The sequence below is a fragment of the Lynx canadensis genome, chromosome A3 (genome assembly GCF_007474595.2).
Source record: "Lynx canadensis isolate LIC74 chromosome A3, mLynCan4.pri.v2, whole genome shotgun sequence".
Classification (NCBI taxonomy): domain Eukaryota; kingdom Metazoa; phylum Chordata; class Mammalia; order Carnivora; family Felidae; genus Lynx; species Lynx canadensis.
Genome location: NC_044305.1, coordinates 13230160 through 13255940, shown reverse-complemented (window position 1 = coordinate 13255940; position 25781 = coordinate 13230160). Strand labels below are relative to the sequence as shown.

The 25781-nt window shown below is 46.3% G+C and overlaps 2 protein-coding genes across 2 annotated transcripts in view; one reads left to right on the top strand and one right to left on the bottom strand.

Moving 5' to 3' along the window:
- Window positions 1–20175, top strand: part of NCOA3 (nuclear receptor coactivator 3) — a 139508-nt gene extending 119333 nt beyond the window's left edge. Inside the window, 13 exon segments of the mRNA XM_030309452.1 lie at window positions 1116–1310; window positions 2239–2496; window positions 2594–2720; window positions 3509–3680; window positions 10628–10765; window positions 10768–10803; window positions 10805–10841; window positions 10844–10923; window positions 13054–13158; window positions 14374–14638; window positions 15786–15960; window positions 16332–16473; window positions 16779–20175. Of these exon segments, the coding sequence (XP_030165312.1) occupies window positions 1116–1310; window positions 2239–2496; window positions 2594–2720; window positions 3509–3680; window positions 10628–10765; window positions 10768–10803; window positions 10805–10841; window positions 10844–10923; window positions 13054–13158; window positions 14374–14638; window positions 15786–15960; window positions 16332–16473; window positions 16779–16790 (1742 nt within the window). The 3' untranslated portion in view covers window positions 16791–20175.
- Window positions 20176–20646: 471 nt separating this feature from the next.
- Window positions 20647–25781, bottom strand: part of SULF2 (sulfatase 2) — a 93011-nt gene continuing 87876 nt past the window's right edge. The window contains 8 exon segments of the mRNA XM_032592555.1: window positions 20647–21657; window positions 22548–22601; window positions 22802–22835; window positions 23515–23638; window positions 24751–24893; window positions 25070–25201; window positions 25204–25238; window positions 25572–25631. Of these exon segments, the coding sequence (XP_032448446.1) occupies window positions 21627–21657; window positions 22548–22601; window positions 22802–22835; window positions 23515–23638; window positions 24751–24893; window positions 25070–25201; window positions 25204–25238; window positions 25572–25631 (613 nt within the window). The 3' untranslated portion in view covers window positions 20647–21626.

The window sequence follows — 25781 nt, the reverse complement described above, 5'->3', positions numbered from 1 at the left end:
GAGAGAGAATCTTAAGCAGCTTGATGCCCAGTGTGATGCAGGGCTCAATGTCATGACTCTGAGGTCGTGGCCCGAGTTGGTGTCAAGACACTCAACGAACTGAGCCACCCAGGTGCCCCTAATTAGCATTTGTAAACTTCAAAATGCATACTCTACCTCTCAGTTTTGAATACTAATTCATAGTGCATATGTTTTAAAAAGCTTTCTGGACGTTTTTCTATTTTTTAAAATTTCCTGTTTCTAATTAATATACCAGTAATCCTGGAACTTTAGGAAAATGTTCATCATTGGTTGCTCCAGATGAGTACCAGGTACCTGAGCATCTATTTTTGTGAGGCATAGAGACTTAAATTAAAAAGCAACTAAAACTGTAGATAGAAGCCTGTCCTGTGACATTTATGGAACCTGGTTATCTAGCTGGGAGACTTCTTTAGTGTTTGCTGATTCTCCCTCAGCCTCTCTTCCACAGCTATGTGGTTTCCTCATTCATCAGTTTAACGAGGCTATATTACAGGTATCGATCAAAAAAGAATAATTCACAGTTATCAGGAATGGTGATTATTCATTTTCGATGGCACTGTTTCCTAAACTAAAATGGATAGATCAATCAAATGGATTGGAAACAGTAAAAAGTTAGGAAATTTTGTATTTCATTCCTTGTTTGACTAGAGGGCAACTTACCTGGTTATATTTAATTATAAAATTTTAAACAGAATCCACTTAAGAAGTTCCCTTAGGGAAGAACCTCTGGCAGTTTGAATGTTGCTAGCAGTTGTAATATTAAGCGAAGCAGAACACAAATGACCGTATCAGGCTGCAGAATGATGCCCTAGTACAGCAGCCAGTGCTGGGATTCTTGTTTTCTAATGGATTTGGAATACGGGGTTTTTGTCGTCGTCGTTGTCGTCTTCTTCTTCTTCTTCTTCTTCTTCTTCTTCTTCTTCTTCTTCTTCTTCTTCTTCTTTGTGTGTGGGTGTGTGTGTGTGTGTTTATAGTGTTTATTTTAGTAAGAGACAGTCTTGTGTGGGTGGTGTTGGTATTGATGTGTTGTCCTTGATTACTTATGTACTGAATTGTCAGAGGACATTTTGTATTGTGTATCTGTGTTTCAGCAGGTTTGAGGAGCCCACAGTCTGTGCAGTCCATTCGTCCTCCGTATAACCGAGCGGTGTCTCTAGATAGCCCTGTTTCTGTTGGCTCGAGTCCTCCAGTAAAGAATATCAGTGCTTTCCCCATGTTACCAAAGCAGCCCATGTTGGGGGGGAATCCAAGAATGATGGATAGTCAGGAAAATTATGGCTCAACTATGGGTATGTTATTTCTAATAAGTATTTATGATTAAACTTTTCTTTTGGGAAAAGCAAATTTAGAATACTTAAAGCCATTTAAATAATTGGGATTAAGTAATAGGTTTATGAGTAACAGTAGCACAGTAGTTCTTTCATAAGTCTCCTTAATTTATTCTGTGGCCTGGTTATTTAAGCTCTTTAGAAAATATTTATTTATTTTGAGAGAAAGCGAGAGAGAGAGAGATTATGAGAATGTGTGCATGCGAGACACAAGTGAGTGGGGGAGGGGCAGAGAGAGGGAGAGAGAGGATCCCAAGCAGGCTCTGTGCTGAGAGCACAGATCCCGATGTGGGGCTTGATCCCATGAACTATGAGATCATGACCTGAGCTGAAATTTGCCTAATGCTTAACCAAACGAGCTACCCGGGCGCCCCTGGCTATTTAAACTCTTAAGGAAGCTTTCGGTCTGAGACCTTTTCTAACTTGTAATGAATAAATGGCAACAGTTGCCTATCAAAATATGTCTTTATTTATTTATTTATCTATTTATCTATTTATTTATTTAAAGTTTAATTTTAATTTTATTTTTTTTAACGTTTATTAATTTTTGAGACAGAGAGAGACAGAGCATGAACGAGGGAGGGGCAGAGAGAGACAGGGAGACATAGAATCGGAAGCAGGCTCCAGGCTCTGAGCTATCAGCCCAGAGCCCGACCGTGAGATCGTGACCTCAGCTGAAGTCGGACGCTTAACCGACTGAGCCACCCAGGCGCCCCTCAAAAAATATCTTTAAAAAAGTAGTCTTCATAGTTGGCCAGTCCTATTTTTAGGATGACAAAGCTTTTATTTTATTTCTATTTTTGGTTAAGTTCATGTGTAATGACGGTACTTACACAGCAAGGATTTCATGATAATCTGGAAAAGACGTAATCATTTCTACCTGTTTTAGGTGGACCAAATAGAAATGTGACTGTGAATCAGACTGCTTCCTCGGGAGACTGGGGCTTGCCAAGCTCAAAGACGAGCAGAATGGAGCCTTTGAGTTCAAACTCCATGGGAAGACCAGGAGCGGATTACAGCGCTTCTTTGCCCAGACCTGCAGTGAGCGGCTCGATGCCCACGTTGCCCCTTCGGTCCGCTGGCATCCCAGGTGCGAGGCCGGCGTTGCTGCCACAGCAGCCGCCACAGCAGCAGATGCTTCAAATGCGTAAGCGTCCCCTTCGCCAAAGAGAAAGTGAGATGACACGGGGCGGTGTTTGCTCTTGCCTTCTTTGAAAACGCATCCCCTCTTTTTCCTCCACCAGGGCCTGGTGAAATTCCCATGGGAATGGGGGTCAGTCCGTATGGCCAGGCAGCACCGTCCAACCAGCCGGGTTCCTGGCCAGATGGCATGTTGTCCGTGGAACAAGGCTCTCATGGGACTCAAAATAGGTGAGGCTTTATTATGTGACTCTGTAGAAGATGTTAGCATTGGATTATCTAGAAAATGCTCAGAGCACAGGAGCAAACCTGAAAGAGAATGAGAAAAACTCACTGTGACCGAGGTGCCTGGTTGCCACCTGGGCATTTCAGGGATGATGGTGAAAGTGCACCACAGCACTCTGTTTCTGTGAAACATTGTGTGTCTTCTGTTTTTGTTTCGCTTGATCAGTTACTCATTTGCATGAAAGAAGCCACCTGCCAGTGTCAGTTCTGTCTTTAGTTCTGTAATAAAGAAAAAATGGCTTGATCTGTTGGGGAGACAGTGGTGTAGCTTTGTGCGTTTATTAGCTTCAGTGCTTCTCTACTCAGTGGAGAACAGATAGCCTCACCACAGAATTTTTCCTGAGGCAGAATGAGTATCTAGGTCCATGCCCTTCTGATGTGTTGGAGGGCTATGGCACCTTATTGTGGGTAAATGGAATTTGTATTGTACTTGTTAACACGTGAGCTCTGTGGCCACGGGGAACAAAAAGTTATTTTGGCAGGTCCCAGGCTCAGTTTGCTGATGGTTGAACATTTGTGTTTTTTTCTTTTTTTCCGGTCCTTTGTGGGTTACTTCAACTTAACAAATATCATAACCGTGACCACCTCTGTTCTTGTATGATCTTGAGAATAGCACCCTGTTCCACCCCCCTCAACCTCAGCTGTCCCCTAAATGTGTGTGTGTGTGTGTGTGTGTGTGTGTGTGTGTGTAAGAGGAAAAGCACCACTGGCATTGATTGCAAGTCTCTGTTTAGGCCACTTCTTAGGAATTCCCTGGATGATCTTCTTGGGCCACCTTCTAACCTGGAAGGGCAGAGTGATGAACGAGCGTTGTTGGACCAGCTACACACTCTCTTGAGCAACACAGATGCCACAGGCTTGGAAGAAATTGACAGAGCTCTGGGCATCCCTGAACTTGTGAATCAAGTAGGTAGCATTAACATGGAAATGGAAGTGTGTATGTGCACACGTGTGTGCATACATTCATGAAGCCATGCACAAGAATGCCTGTATGTGTATCTTTCCGATCACTTGTGTTACCTCACTGTGTTCACGGAGAGTGATGATTGGAGTTCCTAACCCTCACAAGCACTGTGCTGTGGCCCACGTGGATGAAGACACACATAGTGTGGACAAGCAAGTGGTGAAACAGATACAGAGCATGTTATTCTTTTAAATCTTTTTCAGTCTGTTGGGCAACAAAGGTGCTTGTTTTATTTATTTTTTTAAAGATTTGAGTAACCTGTACACCCACCGTGAATTTTGAACTCAAAACCCTAAGATCAGGAGTGTCATACTGAACCAACTAAGCCAGCCAGGTGCCCCAAAGATGTTTGTCTTAAATTGTATTTTGTTGATTGCAAGATAGAACGTATTTTATGTGTTTTTTTATATGTGTTTTAAAAATAGTTTTCTGATGGAGTTTTTCTTGATATGCAACAGTACGTTATTTATGTAGGTTTACTTATTGATTTATTGATTCTTTCATTTAACAAATATTTACCTTCTATATGCCAGTTAGTGTTAGAGGCTGAGGGGAAGGAAGCAGTGAACAAACGAATTCCTGCTCCCGAAGCTCACATCCCATTGGACAGGCAAGCATCAGACAAGGAGCCACCTGGATAGCAGCAGACACGGTAGGGTTGAGATTAGCAGGAAAGGCCTAGGACACTAGGAGACTATCGTTAAAGAACCTTTTCTTGGGGTGTGGACGGGGTGTCCAGATTTTACTCTAAAAATGCCCTCTATCTGAGCTACCATTTGAAGGCTGTTAACTTGTCTCCTACGTTTAAATCGTTTTCCCAGTTTCTTTTCAGTGGGGACTTGTTTGTAGTTTTGTTCTTTAGTTTAAAAGTGTTTGTGTTTTCAAGTCCAGGATGATGAGATGAAGAATTACTGGGGACTCGAGTGAACGGTCAGGAAAGCTTTTTCTGGGGAGATGGCATGTAAGTTGATGTTTGAAGGGTGAGTTGGAGCCAGCTCAGAACACAGCGAGGGGAAGAATGTTCCATAAGGGGTATGGCTAACTCAAAGGTCCTCAGGCAGAAAAGGGCTTGGGGGTTCAACAAAGTGACTAAAAGTCCACGAGAGAAGGGGAGGGATTGCTGTAGGATGATGTTGGAGAGGAGAGGTCAGTGGAGGTTAGGTTCCACAAAGCCATCTTAAGGAGTCTTCCATTTTTCTGCTATATTGGGAAGCCATAAAAGATTTTAAGCAGGGTAGTGAAGAGATTTGCTTTTCTTTTTTGTTACTTCTAATTTTAATTTTTTTTAAGTTCATTTATTTTGAGGGGGAGAGAGAGAGTTGGGGGGGGGAGGGGCAGAGAGAGGATGGGTACAGAAGATCCGAAGCAGGTTCTGTGTTGACAGCAGAGACCCCCATGTGGGGTCTTGAACTCATGAACCGTGAGAACATGACCCGAGCCAAAGCCGGACACTTAACCGACTAAGCGGTCCAGGCGCCCCTAATTGTTATTTTTGCCAAGTAATCTGTGTTTGTAACTTTGAAATGATACAGAAATATACTCTTTGAAGAATCATGCACATTTACCCTAGTCAGAGATAGTGAAACTCAGCTCTTTATTTTGGGAATATTCTAAGTAATATGCTTGTGCAACTGTCCTTCATCAACTTCAATCTGTATCTGTTGATTTCCTGATAGGATAGTTGACTGTGCATTCATAGTCTCTTATCTGAGAACTTGGGGCTCAGGAATTTTTGGATTTAGAAAGATCAAGTGGTTGTGTATGTGCCACATACTCTGTGATGCCCCTGGTGGAGTTTTGAGCAATATTGTAGTTTTAGGCAGTAGCCGGTCATCATACATGCTAATATTTTTTTTTTTTTAATTTTTTTTTTTCCAACGTTTATTTATTTTTGGGACAGAGAGAGACAGAGCATGAACGGGGGAGGGGCAGAGAGAGAGGGAGACACAGAATCGGAAGCAGGCTCCAGGCTCTGAGCCATCAGCCCAGAGCCTGACGCGGGGCCCGAACTCACGGACCGCGAGATCGTGACCTGGCTGAAGTCGGACGCTTAACCGACTGCGCCACCCAGGCGCCCCCATGCTAATATTTTTATAGCAAAATAGTCACACCAAATGAGACATCTAGAGATTATGTATTGCTTCATTAAGTTCAGATCAAGTTTTGCTATTAAATACATTTAGTGCAGATGAAAAATTGTGTTGCTTTTTTTAGAACTTTTTTTTTTTTGGATTTTTTTTGGAATTTCAGATAAATTGTGGATCTGTATTTAGCTCCCCTTTCTCCACATCCATACGCATTACATAGTACTCCCAGAATAATTATGTCTTTTGTTGCTAAATAGGTGGTCAATATTTATATTAATTTGACTCCTTGCTGAGCCAGGTATAGTTTGTATAGGATTTTGGTTTTGGTTTGTCTGATTTTGAGTTAATTGCCCTTTTTTTGTTTGTTTGTTTTTTGTTTTTGTTTATTTATTTTGAGAGAGACAGAGACAGCATGAGTGGAGGAGGGGCGGAGAGAGGGAGAGAGAGAATCTCAAGCAGGCTCTGCACTGATTCGGGGCTCAAGTTCGTGAAACTGAGAGATCATGACCTGAGCCAAAACCAAGAGTCAGATGCTTAACCGACTGAGCCAGCCAGGCGCCCCAGCTGCCTTCCTTTTTGATTTGCTTTGTTTTTACACATTTCTAATCCTTTCCAAATACTGCAGCGGAACTGTAAAATTTCTCTTAATTTTTTCTTCACGTATTCAGAACACATTTTAGGTAATTCTTCAGTTCCTTGTTTCCCTCTTGTGATTCTCCGTTGGTCTGCTTTACTCTGTCCTGAGAGGCAGGTCTAGACGCTTTTCTTTTTTTTTTTTTTTTTTTTTTTTTTTTTTTTTTTAATTTTTTTTTTTTTCAACGTTATTTATTTTTGGGACAGAGAGAGACAGAGCATGAACGGGGGAGGGGCAGAGAGAGAGGGAGACACAGACTCGGAAGCAGGCTCCAGGCTCTGAGCCATCAGCCCAGAGCCCGACGCGGGGCTCGAACTCACGGACCGCGAGATCGTGACCTGAGCTGAAGTCGGACGCTTAACCGACTGCGCCACCCAGGCGCCCCTAGACGCTTTTCTGTGTCAGATCTCCCAGCTCTGGTCCCAAGTGGTTTTCCCTCTTGCTTTATTCCTTTGTTTTGTTGAAACACAGTTTCTGTTAATTTCTCCACCCCCACTGCATGGGATAAAGTCTGAAAATATCTTTTATTCCACTCTCCTGCATTAAATTTTGGGTTGAAAATAATTTTTTCTTAGCATTCTGTAAGAATTGTTTGATAGCTTTCTGACATCCATTGTTGCCATTGACTCATAGTCAGTCTGATTCCTGTTTTTATGTGTGATTAGTTTTTTCTGTTTGGAATTATTCAGGAACTTTTTCTCTGAAATTGCAGGAAGCCTTATCTTGGTATGGGCCTTGTTTCATTCATTCTGCTGTATATCAAGTGCACAGATAATCTTTTTGGTTTGGGGGCATTTTCTGTGTCCTGTCTTTGTTTAACTAGTGAGTTTTGTTTTCAGTTCTTAATACACTAGTGTTTTCGTTTTTTTTAATATAATTTGTCAAATTGGCTAACGTACAGTGTGCCCTTGGTTTTGGGGGTAGATTTCCGTGGTTCATCAGTTACATACAACACCCAGTGCTCATCCCAACAAGCACCCTCCTCAGTGCTCATCACCCATTTTCCCCTCTCCAGCCCGCCCCTCCCCCCGCCATCCACCCTCAGTTTGTTCTCTATATTTAAGAGTCTCTTGTGGTTTGCCTCCCTCCCTCTCTGTTTGGTGACTCGTGAGTTTTAATTGCATTTATTAGTAATGAGGCTGAACATTAGTAAAGCTTACAGACATGTCATTTGTATCATTTCTTTAATAATTTTATCTCTTCTGTTTTTTTCTTCTTGGATGTTGATTGACATGTTGGGTATTACACTGAGTCTCTGTTTTTTTTTAATCTCTCTTTTTCTTGTCTCTGAGTAACGTTTATTTGAGTCACTTTCATGTTGAAAGTTGTCTTTGTCAGATATCTGGTTGATCCTTGGCTATCTTTTTATATTTAAGTATGATGTATTAAAAAGGATCAGTCGTCACTGAAAGTGGTTGGTCAGGGGCTGGCCCTTTTATTTCAGGACTCCCCAAAATTCAACATGTAGAGCCATTGATGCATCTCCCCTCGTACTCCCACTTTACAGTTTTTCTCACCTGGGAATTTATTACCTGATTGTATTTTGGGAACTAGGCTGGGGGTGCGAGTAGATGATACCATAGTATTAAGGTATAAAATTATAAAAATAAAAATTTTACTAGAAATCATAAATAAGACTTCCTGTTTTCAGGCTCTGCCTACCCTTGCCCTCTGCTGTGCCTGGTGTCCCAGAACTGAGGTTGCCGAGGGAGTAGGTGGAAAGTACGGCCATGCAGCTGTGCGGAGTCGGGGGACAGGTGGAGGGCAGGGAGGGGGCTGCCCCCTGCTCTCTGCCCAGATTCCTCACCAGTCCCGTTTGAGCACTTTGCCTGAGCCTCTGCCGTCCCAGTGGAGCCTGTCGTTGGCTCGGTGTCTTATGTGTGTTTTTCTCCACAGACACGTTAGTGCCTACTTTCTCTCTCTCTCTCTCCCTCCCTCTGTCTCTCTCTCTCTCTCTCTCTCCTCTCTCTCTATTTTCTAATGTTTTATTTATTTTTGAGAGAGAGAGAGTGTGAGACACAGAATCCGAAGCAGGCTCCAGGCTCTGAGCTGTCAGCACAGAGCCTGACTTGAGGCTCGAACCCACGAACCGCGAGATCATGACCTGAGCCAAAGTTGGACACTTACTGAGCCACCCAGGTGCCCCGGTGCCTACTCTCTTGAGTTGGTTACTCCTCTCTTTTCCTGTCTTGCAAATACCTGTTGAAATATTTTATCTTGTTGCCTTCCTTATTCTCACTGTTTTGTGGATAAATACTACCTTTTAAATTCTTCGCTGGTATTTTAGTAGAGTTAGCAAGAGAAAGGAGGTAAATATGCATGATCGATCCATGTTTCACTTACAGTGTGATTTACTTTATAGAAGGATATTTCAGATGGCTCTCTAGGGAGGGGAATTGGTATGAGGGGACAGAGTAGACACATAGATGTCAGTTACTACAAGAGTCCAAGAAAGTGTCTTAGAGAGGGTCACAGCTGTGGAATGGAAGAAGGGAAAGATGCATAATGTGTCCTGGAAGAAAACTGACAGGACTTGGTGGACCATGTATGCACACACATGCTTGGAAAGGGAGAGGGGGACACCTGGGTGGCTCAGTCAGCTGAGCGTCCGACTTTGGCTCAGGTCACGATCTCACAATTCGTGAGTTCAAACCCTTCATCGGGCTTGCTGCTGTCAGTGCAGAGCCTGCTTCAGATCCTCTGTACCCCTCTCTCTATGCTCCTACCCTGCTCACGCTCTTTCTCCCAAAAATAAAACATTAAAAACGGGGGGAGAATGTGAGGATTCCAGATTGCTGAGAATGTGAGGATTCCAGATTGCTGGCTTTAGTTCTGGGCAAATGGTGTTGTCATGTTGCCATGAGGGAAGATTGGAGGAGAATTGGGTCTTTTGGGCGAGGGACTCTTTGGAACCACTACCTATGTTTTCTACATGTGAAGTCTGAGATGCCTGAGACATCCAGGTAAAGATGTTAAGTAGCCATCTGCGTAAGCAGAATTAGAACTCAGAGACACTTGAGCCGGAGGCAAGTTCAGCAGTCGTCACTAGTAGATGAGACCAAAATAGAAAATGTAATGAGAGGAAAAAGGTCCGAGGACTGAACCCTGATGAACTCTTAACGTGCCTCCAAAGGGGAGATCAGGGGGGTAGGGAGATTGAGGGTGGTGTCACCGTCACAGTGGGGTGAAGTGTGTTTTGGGACGGGACTGTTGCCTGCATACTTGGCCTTCTGTGCCCGTGGATAGGACGGTAAAGGTGAATGCAGTATCTGACAGGCTCTTCTTGTCTTAGCGTGGCAGCTCTTCCCTCCTGCGGAATTCTTTTTTAGGACATTTTTTTGTTTATTTTATTTTTGAGAGAGGCAGAGACAGAGTGTGAGCTGGGGAGGGGCCGAGAGAGAGGGAGACACAGAATCCGAAGCAGGCTCCAGGCCCTCAGCTGTCAGCACAGAGCCCGACGCGGGGCTCAAGCTCATGACTCGAGATCATGACCTGAGCCGAAGTCGGATGCTTAACTGACTGAGCCACCAGGCGCCCCTGGAATGTTTGTGTCACTGCTTTTTCTGTCAGCTGCTGGACTTTATTTTGGAGACATTTTTAGCATGCAGAGAGGTGATGCCGGCACATAGCAGGCACTTACGAATCTTGTTGAATGAATGGGTTTCTTAACAGTCCCTCCGGCCTGTTAAGGCCAAATAGTAGCGAATGACCACCTTTAGGTTTTGTGTGTGCAGCTAGCAATAGCCTCGGGGGATATGAGCTTCTGTTGATTTGCCCTGTCTCTACCAAAATCACTTCTAACCACTGTCAAAAACATTTTTGTACGAAATTGTGTGGGAATTAATTGATCCCTGTGGTTTTAATTAGTTTATTTTGTACTTGGCTTGGTCTGTGTTGGTACAGAAATGTGGTCTGGAACAAATAGTCTTTCTCCAGATACTTGAGTGTCCATGTGAGGCTTTGAGCTAGGCACTAGGACACATCTGTGAAAAGATGGGTCATGATCTGGATCTTACAGAACTTCAACAAGAAACTTGATTTTGCCTTTGGAATTCTGTGACATCCTTGTTCGTATGCATTGACTTATGTTTTTAACTTCCTTGGAGCGTTTGATTCTGTCGCTTTCTCAGATGTACTTCATTGTTCATTTATGTGTTTAATGTTTTAGGGACAAGCTTTGGAGTCCAAACCGGATGCCTTCCAAGGCCAAGAAGCGGCAGTAATGATGGATCAGAAAGCGGCATTATATGGGCAGACGTATGCAGCACAGGGGCCTCCGATGCAGGGAGGCTTTAAATCTTCAGGGACAATCACCCATCTTTTAACTCCATGATGAATCAGATGAGGCCAACAAGGCAGTTTTCCTCTGCAAGGAATGCACCCCGGGCCAATATCATGAGACCTCGGACAAACACCCCCAAGCAACTCCGAATGCAGCTTCAGCAGAGGCTGCAGGGCCAGCAGGTAACCAGCTGTCCCTTGTCAACTAAAAGTCCTTTTGTTTCGACTTCTCTGTAATGTTTTGTTTGTATAGGTGTTCCTTGTTAGGGAGCGGTCCTGTGGGAGTTGGATAAGATTGTTCTGTTGTACAGGTTAAAAAGTAAAAAATGTCAGGATTGCCCTTGGGGGAGAAGAGTGTTTCTTGATGGCTTCATTAGTTTTAGAGATAGATGATTTTTTTTTAAGTTTATTCATTTTGAGAGAGAGTGAGTTGCGGGGGGGTGGTGGGGGGGTGGGAGAGCAGAGAGAAAGAGAGGGAATCCCAAGCAGGCTCTGTGTTGTCAGTGCAGAGAGCCTGATGCAAGGCTCAGACCCACAAATCACGAGATCGTGACCTGAGCTGAAATCAGGAGTCAGACGCTTGACTGACTGAGCCGACCAGGTGCCTTGAGGTAGATGATTTCTATTTTACTTATCATTTATTTGTTTAGTTTATTTATTTACTTCCTTACTTATTTTGAGAGTGTTCATGCGCACATGTGCTACCCACACACACGTGCATATGCACACACACAGTGAGGAAGGGGCAAAGAGAGGGAGAGAGAGAATCCCGAGCCGCCGTGCTGTCAGTGCGGAGTCCGACGTGGGGCTTGATCTCAGGAACTGCGGGATCATGACCTGAGCCGAAATCAAGACTTGGATGCTCAGCTGAGCCACCTACAAGCCCCATGATTTGCGTATTCTTTTTATGGAACCTCTGCTTTCTAGGTGTTTTGTGAAACTTGAGCTCTCTTAACATTCTAAGATAAGATTTCCCTTTTTTATTGTTTCCTTAATGCCCGACAAATCTTTTAAAATTTAATTACTTACATTGTTTGTGCTGAGTTAGTGAATGTGGCAGAACGGAACCATGTAAGCAGCTGAGTGAGTGAGTGTGGAGTCCAGCGAGCCACAGACTGTGCTAGTGCCTTCCCACTCCTAAAAGTCAGCGCGGGTACCCTGAGAAGCTGTGCTCATACATGCATGGTATCATTTGGCTTTTCACCCCTTCTTTCCTCTAAAAGTTACCTGGGAAAAGCTAATAGAAGAGGAAGTTCATTCAGTATTAGTTTGAGCAAGTTAAAGCTATTTCCCTAATGACCTAAATAATTCTAGGGAAAAAAATCTCACTTTATGAATCCTTCGAGTTTCTTTTGAAGATCGTCTTTTTTTTTTTTAATGTTTGTTTATTTTTGAGAAAGTGAGCGCCTGCGCAGAAGCGAGGGAGGCGCAGAGAGAGAGAGAGAGAGAGGAAGCACAGAATGTGAAGCAGACTTCAGGCTCTGATCTGTGGCTCGAACCCATGAACTGTGAGATCATGACCTCAGCCAAAGTCAGGGGCTTAACTGACTGAGCCACCCAGGTGCCCCAAAGATCGTCTTTAAGCTGCACAATTACACTTTTACTTTTCCTCCTGATGCCAAATAAAGCTTCAAATGCTTGCCAAGGACTTTTCAGCCTGAACTTTTTTGAACACAGGGCTTGAACTCACGACCCTGAGATCAAGACCTGAGCTGAGATCGAGTCAGACGCTTAGCCGACTGAGCCACCCAGGTGTTCCCCCCCCCCTTTTTTTTTTAAGATTTTACATCTTTATTTTTTTTTTATTTTTTTTAAATTTTTTTTTCAACGTTTATTTATTTTTGGGACAGAGAGAGACAGAGCATGAATGGGGGAGGGGCAGAGAGAGAGGGAGACACAGAATCGGAAACAGGCTCCAGGCTCTGAGCCATCAGCCCAGAGCCCGACGCGGGGCTCGAACTCCCGGACCGCGAGATTGTGACCTGGCTGAAGTCGGACGCTTAACCGACTGCGCCACCCAGGCGCCCCTTACATCTTTATTTTTAAGTAATCTCTACACCCAACATGGGGCTTGAATTTAGAACCCTGAGGTCAAGAGTTGCATGCTCCACTGACTGAGCCAGCCAGGCCGCCCTCAGCCTGAACTTGTTTTGAAGTGTGGAAGCGTGCAGGTTCCGTGTAGATGTGACGTGACCAGGTTAACGGGTTGGAGGTGGCATCGTGACCTCCCCGGGTGGTGCCGAGGATTTGGAAAGCTGTTTGGGGCTCATCGACATAGTCCACTTCCATCCTAACCAGCCTGTCTCTCCCCAGTTTTTGAATCAGAGCCGTCAGGCACTGGAAATGAAAATGGAAAACCCCACTGCTGGGGGTGCTGCGGTGATGAGGCCCATGATGCAGCCCCAGGTAAATCCCCAGGTGAGAACAGACCTCTCCAAGTGTATTGCTGTGGGGCCTGCTCCACGATTGGCCCTCAGAAAACGTGTGTTACAGCAAGTTTCTGGTGTAAGAAATCATTCCACGATCTCCTCACACTCCCATTCTTCTGTCTTGCTGGTGATGAGGAAGAGTCAGGAGGAGAGGTTCTTTTATTAAAACTGCTATTTTGTGTTTGCTAATTAATTCCCTTTGTGATCATTTGCTGTGTTGTGAAAACAGCTATCACTTACTTTTTAGGAATTCAGTAAATCTGGAAACTTCTCTCTGTTTCTGGGTTTTGAAACCACGTGCTCACCGGGTAAAATCTGAGGTTATAAGAAGAAAATAAATAATACATAATCCTACTCTCAAGGATCACCTCTGAGATGACCTGTTTCCCATAGTGGGAAGGATGATGTTCAAGTTCTCTGTACCTCCAGCCCAAGGTGGAGACTGTTCTACGGTATTAATGTGCACGAGGCAGATGACCACCCGGAAGTCCTCTACTGTGGTTAGAAATTCTGTTCATTAGTTACTGTAGAGAAACAACCCACTGTGAAATGCCCAGTATGTACTGTCTTAAGCCTACTCGGAAGTACTTTGATGATAACACAGTTTGAGTAAGCTGAGTTAGGGTGCCCTCCGAAAAGATGAGTTTGCTTTTTGGAGATGTTCTCTTCCAGCTGATGGGGCCCAAATCAGCTCTTGGGTTCTGGGCTTGGACCATGTACCTCCGGACCCTCCAGACCGCTGCTCCTAACTCTCCGTCTCTCCCTTCAGAAGCTTTAAGGAGACTATACAGGCCCTTTCTGGGGTAGATTCCTGCTTACCGGAGGGTAACCCCATTCTTTTGGGGAGTGCTCTGTTGTGCCTCCCCTCCTCCTGCACTCTTACTGCTGCCTTTTTCCTTCTTGTAGTTTTATTTCATATTTTCTGAAAAGTTGTCCTCACATTCTACCCTTCAGTGTTCTCTCACTTTGAGAAATGTTTTCTGTGTTAAAGCTTGACGACTCGCCTGAACAATTTCCAGGTCCCTGTTCTGCACCTCGTCGCCTCACCGGAACGCCTTTACCGTGATGAGAACCGTGCATTTTTCCTTTTTTGTGAAGAGAGGCATCGGGTGATTTTTCACACCTAATGTATTGTGGTGGTACTACATGTATGGAATTGGCTGGTTCTGGCTCTGTGTAATTACATTCTCTTTTGGGGTATCAGCAGGGTTTTCTTAATGCCCAGATGGTTGCCCAGCGCAGCAGAGAGCTGCTCAGTCATCACTTCCGACAGCAGAGGGTGGCCATGATGATGCAGCAGCAGCAGCAGCAGCAGCAGCAGCAGCAGCAGCAACAGCAGCAGCAGCAGCAAACCCAGGCCTTCAGCCCACCCCCCAACGTGACCGCTTCCCCCAGCATGGATGGGGTCTTGGCAGGGCCCGTGATGCCACAAGCCCCTCCCCAGCAGTTTCCATACCCGCCAAATTATGGTAAATTTGACAGTGAGAATGTCTTCCCCGGAGTGACATTACTAAGGTCATAAGATTCATAGGTCTGTTGCATGTTAAACACAAAATCCTATTTACTCCCTCTGTCAGTCACAAGGAAGACAGAATTAACTAAAAACAACAGAACAAAGGATATGGTGACCGATGAGGCAGACAAGGGACAAGCAGAGGCCGGATCAGATGAAGAGTTTTGGTGATATTCTGAAGGCAGTGGGGAGTCACTGAATGTTAATAGACATGTTTGCACTGGGGAAAGGTCATCGGGCCTGTGAGGCATGTCCGTTAGAAGGCGAGAAGAGAGAGTGGAAGAAGGGAGGACAATTAGAGCACCCCAAACAAGAGATGATGGTCATGCAGCATCACAGAGGGGGTAGTCCGAATGGAGAGAACCTGATTCGTTGAAAGAAACACACCAAAATGTTTCTGGTGGTGCACAGGTGATTGTAATTGAGGTAGATGTTCTATCAGGGTTAAGCATTTTTATTTTTTTTCAGCTCCCCACGTCTTGATTTGGAAGAAAGACAACACCTCCCCCCCCCCCAATATGTCCCATTGTGGTAGAAGTCTACAGTCTGAGCCCTTGGTCATCTTCCCCCCCCCCCCCCCCCTTATGTCCCAGTGTGGTAGAACCCTACAGTCTGAGCACTTGGCCACAAAGGAGTGATGGGTGGGCTTCTGGGTTCCTCTCCTTGGTGACTTGGGTGTATTAATTACAATAATACACATTACCTTTTCAGGTCAGTCTTTGAGAGAGACTAGGAACATGGTAGGAAGGGGTATAGAGGTATCTTTTGGGGAAATCGTATTTTCAGTGCACTCCTGCCAGCTTGGGACAGAGGGACAGTGATGTGAACAGCAGGAAGCGGCATCCCTTTCACACAGAAATGTCCATGAAGGAACAGCTCTTTAGGTGACCCAAATGCTTTCTGCAGTGAGCCCCTTCCTCCAGTCTTGGTGGGAAGCAAGAGGAACTGGCAGGCAGCATCCTGTGGCACTTTACATCTTGTCTGTCTTACGTTCCCCCACGTTTAGAAAAGAACATAAAGCTTCTATAGACAGTTGATACTCTAAGGAAGATACCATTTTAGCATTATAATTTCTGCTTTTTCTTCTTTTTTTTTTTTTCGAGGGATGGGACAACAGCCAGATCCGGCTTTTGGGCGAGTGTCTAGTCCTCCCAATGCAATGATGCCCTCAAGAATGGGGCCCTCCCAGAATCCCATGATGCAGCACCCTCAGACCGCGCCCATGTATCAGTCCTCGGAAATAAAAGGCTGGCCATCAGGAAACCTGGCCAGGAACAGGTGAAGAACAGAGACTTTAAAAGCCATTCACATTCTAGTGCCCAGAAATTCAGGAAATTAACCTCTGCATTTTTCTGTGTGGATGGAGAGATCAAAAGCCTGTGTGGATGGAGAGATCAAAAGGCCTGGGTTCATCTTAGAAAGTGTGGTATTTGGCTCATCCATTTTGAGGCTTCTTCCTCCCCTACGCATACCTAGGAAGCTTTGATTGCACACAGCTGTGAAACCTAGAAGGCAGGCAGTCAGGGAATCTTCTCTCCCTCCTGTTCTCTGCTTAAGTACAGCAACATTTGACAGTTGTGATGGTCTCTGCGTGCATGTCTGGTGTTACTAGAATGAGCCAGGAGGTAATTTCACACTTCTTTTTACAGCTCCTTTCCCCAGCAGCCGTTTGCCCACCAGGGGAACCCCGCAGCATACGGTATGGTGCACATGAATGGCAGCAGTGGTCCCATGGGACAGGTGAACGTGAACCCCATGCCCATGTCTGGCATGCCCATGGGTCCTGATCAGGTATGGGGCTCTAGCCTGAACTTTTCTCAAAAAATTTTTCCTTTTCTCTTGAGAGAACCCAAACTTCAACTGTAATCTAAAGGTCCTCGGCAGGTTTTTAACTTGGGCGTATAACTCAGAACTACAGTGGTTGAAAAAACTTGTGGTTTGAAGGCATTGGGCCATTAAATATGTTTTCGGTAATGTGAGATCTAAGGAATTGGAGTCAGCCAGAGTCACGTTGCAGGCCATCATTATAGACCTGTGGATTCTTCTGTGTTGTGCAGAGCATATGTTTTACTCACGTGTCTTCTGGTTGCTAACAGAAATATTGCTGACACTTCTACACCTCCAAGGAAGTCACTGTAGAAATGACACTGCACTAGAACTATTGGAAGTAAAGACTCGTCCCACGCACCTGCCAGCTCTGAAGAGGGAACCAGCTTTGATCTCTGTGAAGGGTATTCCAAGTGATGTCATTGGAGCAGGACTGGGTTTGAAATTGAAGTGCGATGTCTACCTGTATTTTTCCTTCTTCTGTGTATCATGGGATTCAAAACAAATATTTTTTTGACATTCTGCCTCTTAGGGATGTGATTCTGGAGGTACGGAGTGTTACTGATCACAAAACTCTGCTGTGTCCCTTCTTTCTGCCTGTCAGTGTTTCAGATAAATGTGGGTGGGCTAGAGAACACTGGAGAAGTACGGCGAGATTAGGATGTCTGGTCTCTCTAGTGGCAGTAGCAGGTAAAGAGCACAGCCCCAGCCCTCACGTGTTCTTGTCGCTACCAGATACTCCGTGTTCCCACCCTCTGTCCTGAGAAGTTGGCTTGTCCTATAATGATTGTGTTGAGTTGCTCCAATCCTGTTCTTGGTTGTCCTGGACTTTTTCCTAAATAGGAATTTCCTCTGTCCCTAACGTCCTAGAATACTTCACCTCCAGGAACTGTCCTTGATGTCCTATGGTTTTGCAGAAGGGGAAATGACAGTATTTAATTGTAGCAGTAGCGGTTTTTTTCACATGCTAATGTGCAGCTGAGTGCACTTTATTTAAAAAGTAATGGATACATGCAATATTCTGGAGGTCTTGAGGAATGGCGAACCACATTCCCGCCCGGTTTTTGTCTGAACGAATCAGTTGGACGAGAACTATGATTGTTTTGTCGTCGTCGAGAGTACCCGTGTCACCCTTTGCCTATATGGTAGAGCAATAATGCTTTTTGAAAATAAACTGCAGAAACCCAAGGCCAGGTACTGCATTCTGAATCAGAATTTTGCAGTGTTTCTGTGAATAGATTCTCTTTTGTAAATACGATCTTTAAGATATTGTATTATGTAAAATATGTATATACCTTTTTTGCAGGTCACGGCAACTCATTTTTACAGAGTTTGTGAAGCTAAATATTTAACATTGTTGACTTCAGTAAGCTCAGTGTGGTGAGGCTGCAAACAGAAGAGACAGCCCCTGAATTTTTTGGCCTGGGGGAGGGGGGGGCAGTGGTCTGCAGCTCCCCACCTCCCCCCCCCCCCCCCCCCCTAGTGTTAGATGGTTCCCTATCAGTCTCTTAATCTTAAATGCTTTCGAAAAACATCATTTGTTTAGATGTAGGCATTTTCAACTTGTCTTTTAAATTCCTCTACCAGAACTAAGCACTTTGTTAATTTTAGGGGAAAGGATAGATAGGGGGAAATAAACTTTAAAAAAAAAAAATCAAGAATTTTAAAAGATCAAGCGATTTAAAAAAGAATCTTGGATTTTAAGCGGTCCATAAATTAATAGCAATTCATAGTATTTTGTTTTTTAATCGAAATACGTTGCCTTTCATCGGTTGTAGGAGTTTCCGTAAGGTTTTGGTTGCTAGGACCCAAATCCCACATAGAGATCTCAGGGGTTGAACCCTTGATGTGTGGTTTCCGGTGTCTGCTTGGCTGTCTCATCACTGAGATGTGTTCTCGTCCCTGAGAACTAGAGGAGCGACACGGTGGTTCCTTAGGGAGCTCAGCCTCCAGGACAGCCAGGTCGTCAAGCTCCAGAGCTGGAGTCCAGCAGAGCGAGTCCCTTTGCACCCGCTGCCCCTGCCCCTTTTGTGCTGTTGTCAGGCTTTGACTCTTGTTTTAGTCCGTTGGGGATAGAGAAAAAGTCCATTTAATTCCTTCTATCTGGTTCACTTTATTAGCCTCAAATAGCTGAGTGAAATTGGGTTTTAAAAATGTCTTGTGAATTTCAAAGGTCTCTGCTAGCTTTGGTGTCAATTTCCTAGCAATAACTGAGAGCCAGTTCACTTTTATTTTATTTCATACGTGTTTAGGCAATTTTTCTAGGTGTCTCTGAAGGTAAGATCATTTCATTTCTTTGATTTCTGTGTAAGTAAAACCTGTATTTCCAGAACCACCAGTGGAATAGATTTGGGTTTTACACCGTCTCCCCCACCACCCGGTTAAAAATAAATCTAAGATTGTAAATCCATCAACTTCCATCATAGTGGCCTGTACTTTTTAGATGATAACATTCTCCTGTCTGGAGACAGAGGCGTAGCTGAGTAAGAGTCTGTCTTAATAGTTACAGCCGTGTCAGGTATCTGAACTTTTCTCGTTTAAGTCATGGGTGCGTGGGGAGAAACAGAATGGTGCTCTTACCTTTCTTGACTTTTAAAACGTAAAAAAAAAAAAAAAAAAAAAAAAAAGTTTTTTGATTCTTTTCCTCAGTCCCAGCTCCAGGCTAACTGGAAGGCAGCACCCCTTTTATATGGGAAAAAAAGAAAGTTTATTATAAGTTTTTATATTTTCTACTTGTTCATTTTATTGGTGCAAACTTAAGAATTTGATCTTTCTTTTAATAGATGCTGTCTTTTGAAATAATTTGTTTTTACCTTTATTGCCCTTTTATCTTTTTTGGATAATTCTCTTTGTACTCTGGCTGCCTACCTCTCTCACCCCCCACTTTTTTAACTCTTGGTATCCGTTTCATCTGCTTTTAGAATGTGTGATATTTCCAGTACCTACTTTTTTGCTGAATCCAAAGATATATAAATATAAATATATATATATATTTTATAAAGATCAAAATGATATAAAGGAGACACGTTTCTTCCTTTAAGAAAACAAATAGAAATTCATTGTGAATGTTCATATTATGCCACTTTTCTAAATTGTGCATCTTGATGGAAAGGTGTAAATATCAATCACCAGGACTGCTTAGTTAATTGGTATTTAATATCTAGGTGAGTTGGGGGTGTGTGGGGGGGTAGTACAGAACATACGTGCTTGCCGTCTGGATGGACTGCCCGTTGTCCATATGCCTGTCTGGTTCCAGGAGTTTGATTCACCAGTGGGGGTATCACAGGTATGAAGCCTGTAGGACAAAACCCTTGCTTCAGGAGGAACAGGAGTTGCTGTTCAGCTCGGAGGCCAACTGTTTAACAATAACGAGCAAGGTGGTTTTTTTTTTTTTTTTTTTTCTTCTCTCTCTCTCTTGCCAATGTGTGGAATTTCAATGATGGAAAGGTCTTTCTGAGAGCAATATTTAAAATTCTCAGGAATTGACGTATAGTATTGAGAATGAATTTAGTTTCAATCAAGTTTACATTAAGTGTTGGTTTTAAAAATCTAAATCATTCTTTACACTGCAAAGAATACAGACCACATGGGATAACTTATGAGATGGACTGCTTTGCTGATCATTTCGGATGTCACTGTAAATAAAGGTTTCTATTTAAAATTGAAGCCCAAGGGCTTGTCTCTTTGTTTCTTTTTAAAGTCTCTATTCGATTCAAGGGGAAAAGAGAAGGTTAAAGAATCCTGTTTCAAATAATCGTAGCAGTCTCTCTAAGGTTAACAGAACTCTTGAGAAGCATGGAGCTGCCCTTCTCAAAGGTGAGCACTTCGGGGTCATTTCCACTGTCTGGTGAGAAGTATGTCACATTGGGTGGTGGCTGAAGAGGGTCCTCCTGTTTCTCGCCCCTGGCCTCTGACCGCTACCTTCTCCAGGCTACACTAGCTGGTGCACAGAGAGGGGTTGGTTAGGGTGAATCGCTTTGCCGTCGATTAACATTTTTTTAAAGAATGAGGTCCTAAAGCCAGTGTAATGCGACACTTACCTGTGAGGTCCCTGAAGTAGGGTCAATTGTCATTAATTTACGCCCATCTATTCCCCCTCTAAAAAACCCAACCTTTGAAAAAGGTGTTGACCGGTAGTATCTTGAATGTTTTTAAAAAAACCAAACACACCAAAAAACTCCCAAGAACGGCCTTTTACAAAATGTCAAAGGTTACCTCATACCAACTGCTGGTCGTTGGCTGGGATTTTGAACATTGTATGACAATACTTAGACTACAAAATGTCTTTACAAACACAATTTTGTGAAAACCAGGGACATACATCGACTTCACTTCTTTTCAGTACTTTGAAAAACATCAGTTCTGGGACAGATAACAAAGAAATACTAGGAGAAACGGTATCTGGTCGGGAACAGAAATGTCCACAACGGCCGAGGGGTTTTCTTCACTGGCCGCAGAGCGTTTATTGACAGCACAACTCTGGAAAATTGCGTTTTCTTACTAGATTCCCCTAAGAGTTCCCACGCTGGTGGCATGTAAATAGTCACATATGTACAGCGAAGTCCGTTTCTTCAGAGGCGACCTGGGTTGTGGTGCTAAATAAAAGTCCCTTCTTTTGTGCTGTTGACTCGGCCGTCAGCTCTGCACCACTCCCAGCGTCTGCAGGTTGCTCCTGTCCTGCTTTGTCTTTGTCCTTCTTTGTGACAAACTAAAAGAGGAGGAGGGTTTAAAACAGGGTTTTTCTTCCCCCATGATTTAAAGAAACAAAAACAAGAAAAAAAAAACTCCAGTGACTTTCACCGTTGGGGGAAGTTTCCAAGAAAATCTCTTTTTCCCTCGTCAGCCTCTCAGAGAGGGTTAGTGGTGACCGTTTGATATGAAAATGCATTTTGTGCAGCTGGTGAGGTATAAACCAAAGCAAAAGCAGGGCAAAAATGGGCTTCCTGAAGTTAGCTACTCCCGACAGTTCTCTTCCAGAGTGTGCTGTGTTGACTGAAAGCAAGTCCTGTGAGTGCAGGCGGCCCGGCCAAGGGCGCAGGCCCGCCTGAGACTGTCCGCGGTTTTCATCGTCTGTACGATCAGGTGGTGCCTCTGGTTTGGAGGCCCTCGTGTGCTTCTTAACCTTCCCAGCCTTCCCACAGCTGTCCCCTGTGGAACAAAGCAAACTCCTCTTAGCGTCTGATTAAGAAGCCCAGAGACGGCATGACACAACGATCAGCCCTGAAGCCTAGAACCCTCCGCTTCAAGGATGCGGCTGTGGGGAGGACCCTTCGAGACCCTTCGAGACTCGTCAGAATGGGCTTGCTCCCACCCGGTCATCCAGACTTTTGGCTCTGGGCTCACACGCTGGTAAAGGCACTGAGGACGTTCAGATGTAGACCTGGCAAATGCTTAGCTGGCCCGTCGTCCTATTAAAGCTACAGAGGAGGGGTTTATATGCATATAAAGGAAGAAGGAAAAAACAGACCAGAAGTTGCAAATGGCAGTGCACCAAGGGGGTCTGTTTGCCTGCCTGGCAACTTAACATCAAATGAATTGCCAATGTTAACAAAAAATCCTGACCCATAACTGCGTTTTTGGATTTTCATGATGAATTAGAGGGTTCAAGCCGCCTCCCATCGGTGCCGCTCCCCTTAGACTAGAGGTGACCTTTCTAGGCTGCCAGTCTCGGCCTTCTACCAGCCTCTCTGGTGCCAGAGAGAGATGTCGTGGCCTGGATATTTCAGGTGCCCTCTAGTGAGGCCGCCCTGCTGCTGACATGGACCAGGGGACCCTTCTGCAGCCACAGCCCTGAAGACGTCGGGCAGGTTGGACATTTAAATGCTTCTCGACCTGTACGGACTCCCTGGAGTTTACCAAGCACAAGTTACTCTATGGAGAACAACAGTGTATGAAACACGGTACTAATCTGAAACACGGAAAGACTTCCTGCTCCCTTCTCATGACAGCAGCAGAGAGGGTTACGAAAGAAATGGCATGCACCCAGAACGTGGCCCGGCAGACCAGCTCTCCACCGGTAAACTGGTTCCTCAACTCACAGCGATTTGGAAGAAGGTCTCTTCATTTCTGGCCACTTTCGACGCTGAAACTGCCTGTGTTTTTGGGTGTCAAAAGGAGAATGGGTGTTAGCCTCACCTAGGAAGACCGAGTTCCCCCGCCCTGGTGGGCGAACCAGGCCCCTGGCAGACCAGAGAGAAGGCAGGGCCTCAGCCGCACACGAGCCACAGAGGTGAGACCAGAGACGGGCCAGGATCAGGGAGCCGTCCCAGGCGATAACAACAAAAACTGATACCTGTATTGTTCGTAGCTTCCACCATCTTTAAGTCCTGAATGAGACAGAAATGAGCGAAACAGAAACATTAGGGCAGAGGTGGCACAAGCAATGACAAACTTTGTAACTGCCTCTTTTTAAAAACATTTTAAGCTTTTTGACGGGTTTTTTTTTTTTTTTTTCTGATGTGGATAGCGACCCCCAGGCAGAGTGGCTGAATCCTGACGTGAGCTTGCCCTGAAATTGTCGATTGCCTGTACTCTAATGTCCTAGCAGCTTTAGGACCCTCATGTATCTATTCATGACCTGGGTCACGGTGGGGGAGGCAGGTATGGGCAGGGACACCTGTGTGACAGGGGACAGAAGGCCATGGGCCTGAGAGAGGGGATGGTGGGGAGAGCCAGGGTCTTGGCGCTCAGCGAGGTTCCTGGAGAATAAGCAGCGTGACCAGGTGTGTGGGTTTGGAATCAGTCGGCCTGGTCACTTTAATGATGATGAGATAACGACCATAGGACACCTAGCCCAGTGACTGGCACATGGCGATAAACGAGCGATCGGGCTTCTCGTAAATGCGGCCCTTGGTTGGTGGACCTTAGTGATACGTCAGCTGCTGGGGAGGATTCACCAGGTCCTGGTGATGCCAGGTTCACCCATCAGACTAGACGTGACCTCCTACCTCCCCACCCCGCGGCAGCCCCGCTCCCTATGGGCCCCGCTGCGGAGCGCCTGCTCACCCAGGTCCATGTTTCGAGTCCGGGGGTTACACTGCTTGTAACCCTTGCAGCTCCGCAGCTCCATGAGCTGCACGTGCAGCTGGTTGAGGACGTCCCTGTCCAGCGTGTTCACCGCGTTCATCAACTGGTCGGAACGAAAGGTCATCAACATGGTGAGTGCAGGGAGTGGTGAGTGCAGGGATCCCCTCGGCTTCCGCCAACCGGGGACTTCCCTCGGGCGGTGGGGGGAGCGGAGGTGTGCTGGGATGGTGACCTTTATCCTGCAAGGGCTGGAGTTGGGCACAGTCCAGACTGCCTTGTGCCTGCAGCCCCTCCAGGCGCTCTCCACCCACTGTGTGCTTCACTTTCCTGACCAGTGGCTCCAGGAGCTCACGGTTGCCTTGTGGCTCTAGACCTTCATTCACTGCCCCCCCCCCCCGCCCCGCCCCGCTCCTCTCCTCTTGACTGCAGAGTGGCCACTTGGTGATGGGAGGGGGAGGGGGCCTGGGTCCTTGCCTCATCTGGGAGCTACTGGTGAGGGACCTGCCGTGCTTTGACACCCCCTTTGTAAAACATGGGCACGACCCACCTAAGGAGAAAGACCGGGAGCCTGTATGGTAGTGACGACAAAGAACAAGAGCGCGGAGTCGCTGGCATTTAAAAATCAGGTTCCCTATAAAGCGACTGCAGGCTTTTCTTGAAACACAGATCGGACAGTACCGAGGCCACACTAGTGTGAAGGGCCCCGTGGGGACCGTGTGGTTCAGAAGGGACACGTGCAGTCCACTCGCCAGAGGGTTGTGGCTCCTTTTGTCTTACATGTTCTGGGCCACTTTGGTCACAGACGTGTTCCGATGATTAAATACACGGAAACACTTAAGACGGTGCCTGTGAGCGCTGGCTGTGTCCCGTTATCTGTGTGGTCCCTGCAGGCGCCCAAGTGTGCAGGGTTTGGTCTGATCCTAGGGGCCCCCAAAGCCCTCCAGTTCTAGGGGTCTTCGACATAAAGCCTGTGTCATCACCCCCAGGTGCCTAAGTTAGAGGGGGAGGCTGTATAGGACCCAGATTACAGGGGCAGCAAGATGGAGGGAGAGGGCCCCGGTGTGCATCCAGTCCCTTCAGAACTCACTTCTGCCTCAGGGACTCCGTGGGACTTGAAGATTCACCGTCACTTCCTCAGGGGGCCCAGCCCTGCAGCACCTGTGTGGCCCGCGCCCCCCCCCCCCCCCCATCATCTCCAGCCTGTGAGGTCTGTACCTGGTAGGGGTCTGTGTTGAGATCAAAGTACTCCAGGAAGCCGGTTGCGAATTCGCAGAAGAGGAAATTGTGGGTCTCGTTGATGGTCCGCATGCACCAGTAGGTGTTGTTGTTGGCGCTGGTGCAGGCACAGAAGGGCCCCACTGCCAAGGGAAGGGACAGCGGGCCCAGAGTGAGCAATTCCCGCCTGGGACGGGTTCCCTCCCCGGGCCTCTTTCTGTCTGCATCTGGAGCCGCTGCTGTCAGGGAACCCGCCCCGAGAGGCCCCGGGCTGGGGGCCAGCGGTCCCCATCCTGCCCCCGCCCGTCCACTGGCTCACGTGTCCAGAGCGGTGCCGTCTGCCAGTGCTGGTTGTCGTGCGTGAAGCACGTGAGGCCCGGCATGCTGCACGTGTCGTTGTTCTGCAGTCGTTTGAGCAGCTTGCGAAGTTTCTTCTTGCGCTTCTGCTCCGCAGCAGCCACACCTTGTCCTTCTCCTGCAGACCCTTCCTAGGGCACACAGGGCCACACCCCTCACACCTCCCTCGAACCCCCACCTCAGCCTCCTGGGGGGCCGTGACCTGAGCTCTTTTCTCCTGCCCAGAGCCGGATGCACAGCCAGCCGGGGAGTTGCCCCCAAGCGAAGACCCGAGACCGACCCACTGCTGATCTGAGGCCCCCTGCGGCCTGCTCGTGGGGCTGCAGCACCCCCTCCAGCCGCGAGGGGGCGCCGGAGAGCCACTCTGGGAGTCCCGCCTCTTCCAGGGCTGTGCTGACCTCCCAGGAAGGGCCAGGACCTTTTCTTCGCTTTATTAGCTCCCCTGAGCCTTAAACCGCCCTTACCTGAAAGGATGCAGACTGGAGCCTTTGTGCTTGAGGCGGCCTTTGTGCTGGGTGTGGTAACTGTAACAGACCAGGGCAACTCGTGTGTGTGTGTGTGTGTGTGTGCGCGCGCGCGCGCGCGCAAACCGCGGTGCCCTGGGATCCCCGTCCCACTTTCTGGGGGCAGTGCTGGGGTGGGAACCATCCGTAGCGCGGCAGCTCCCTGGCTGG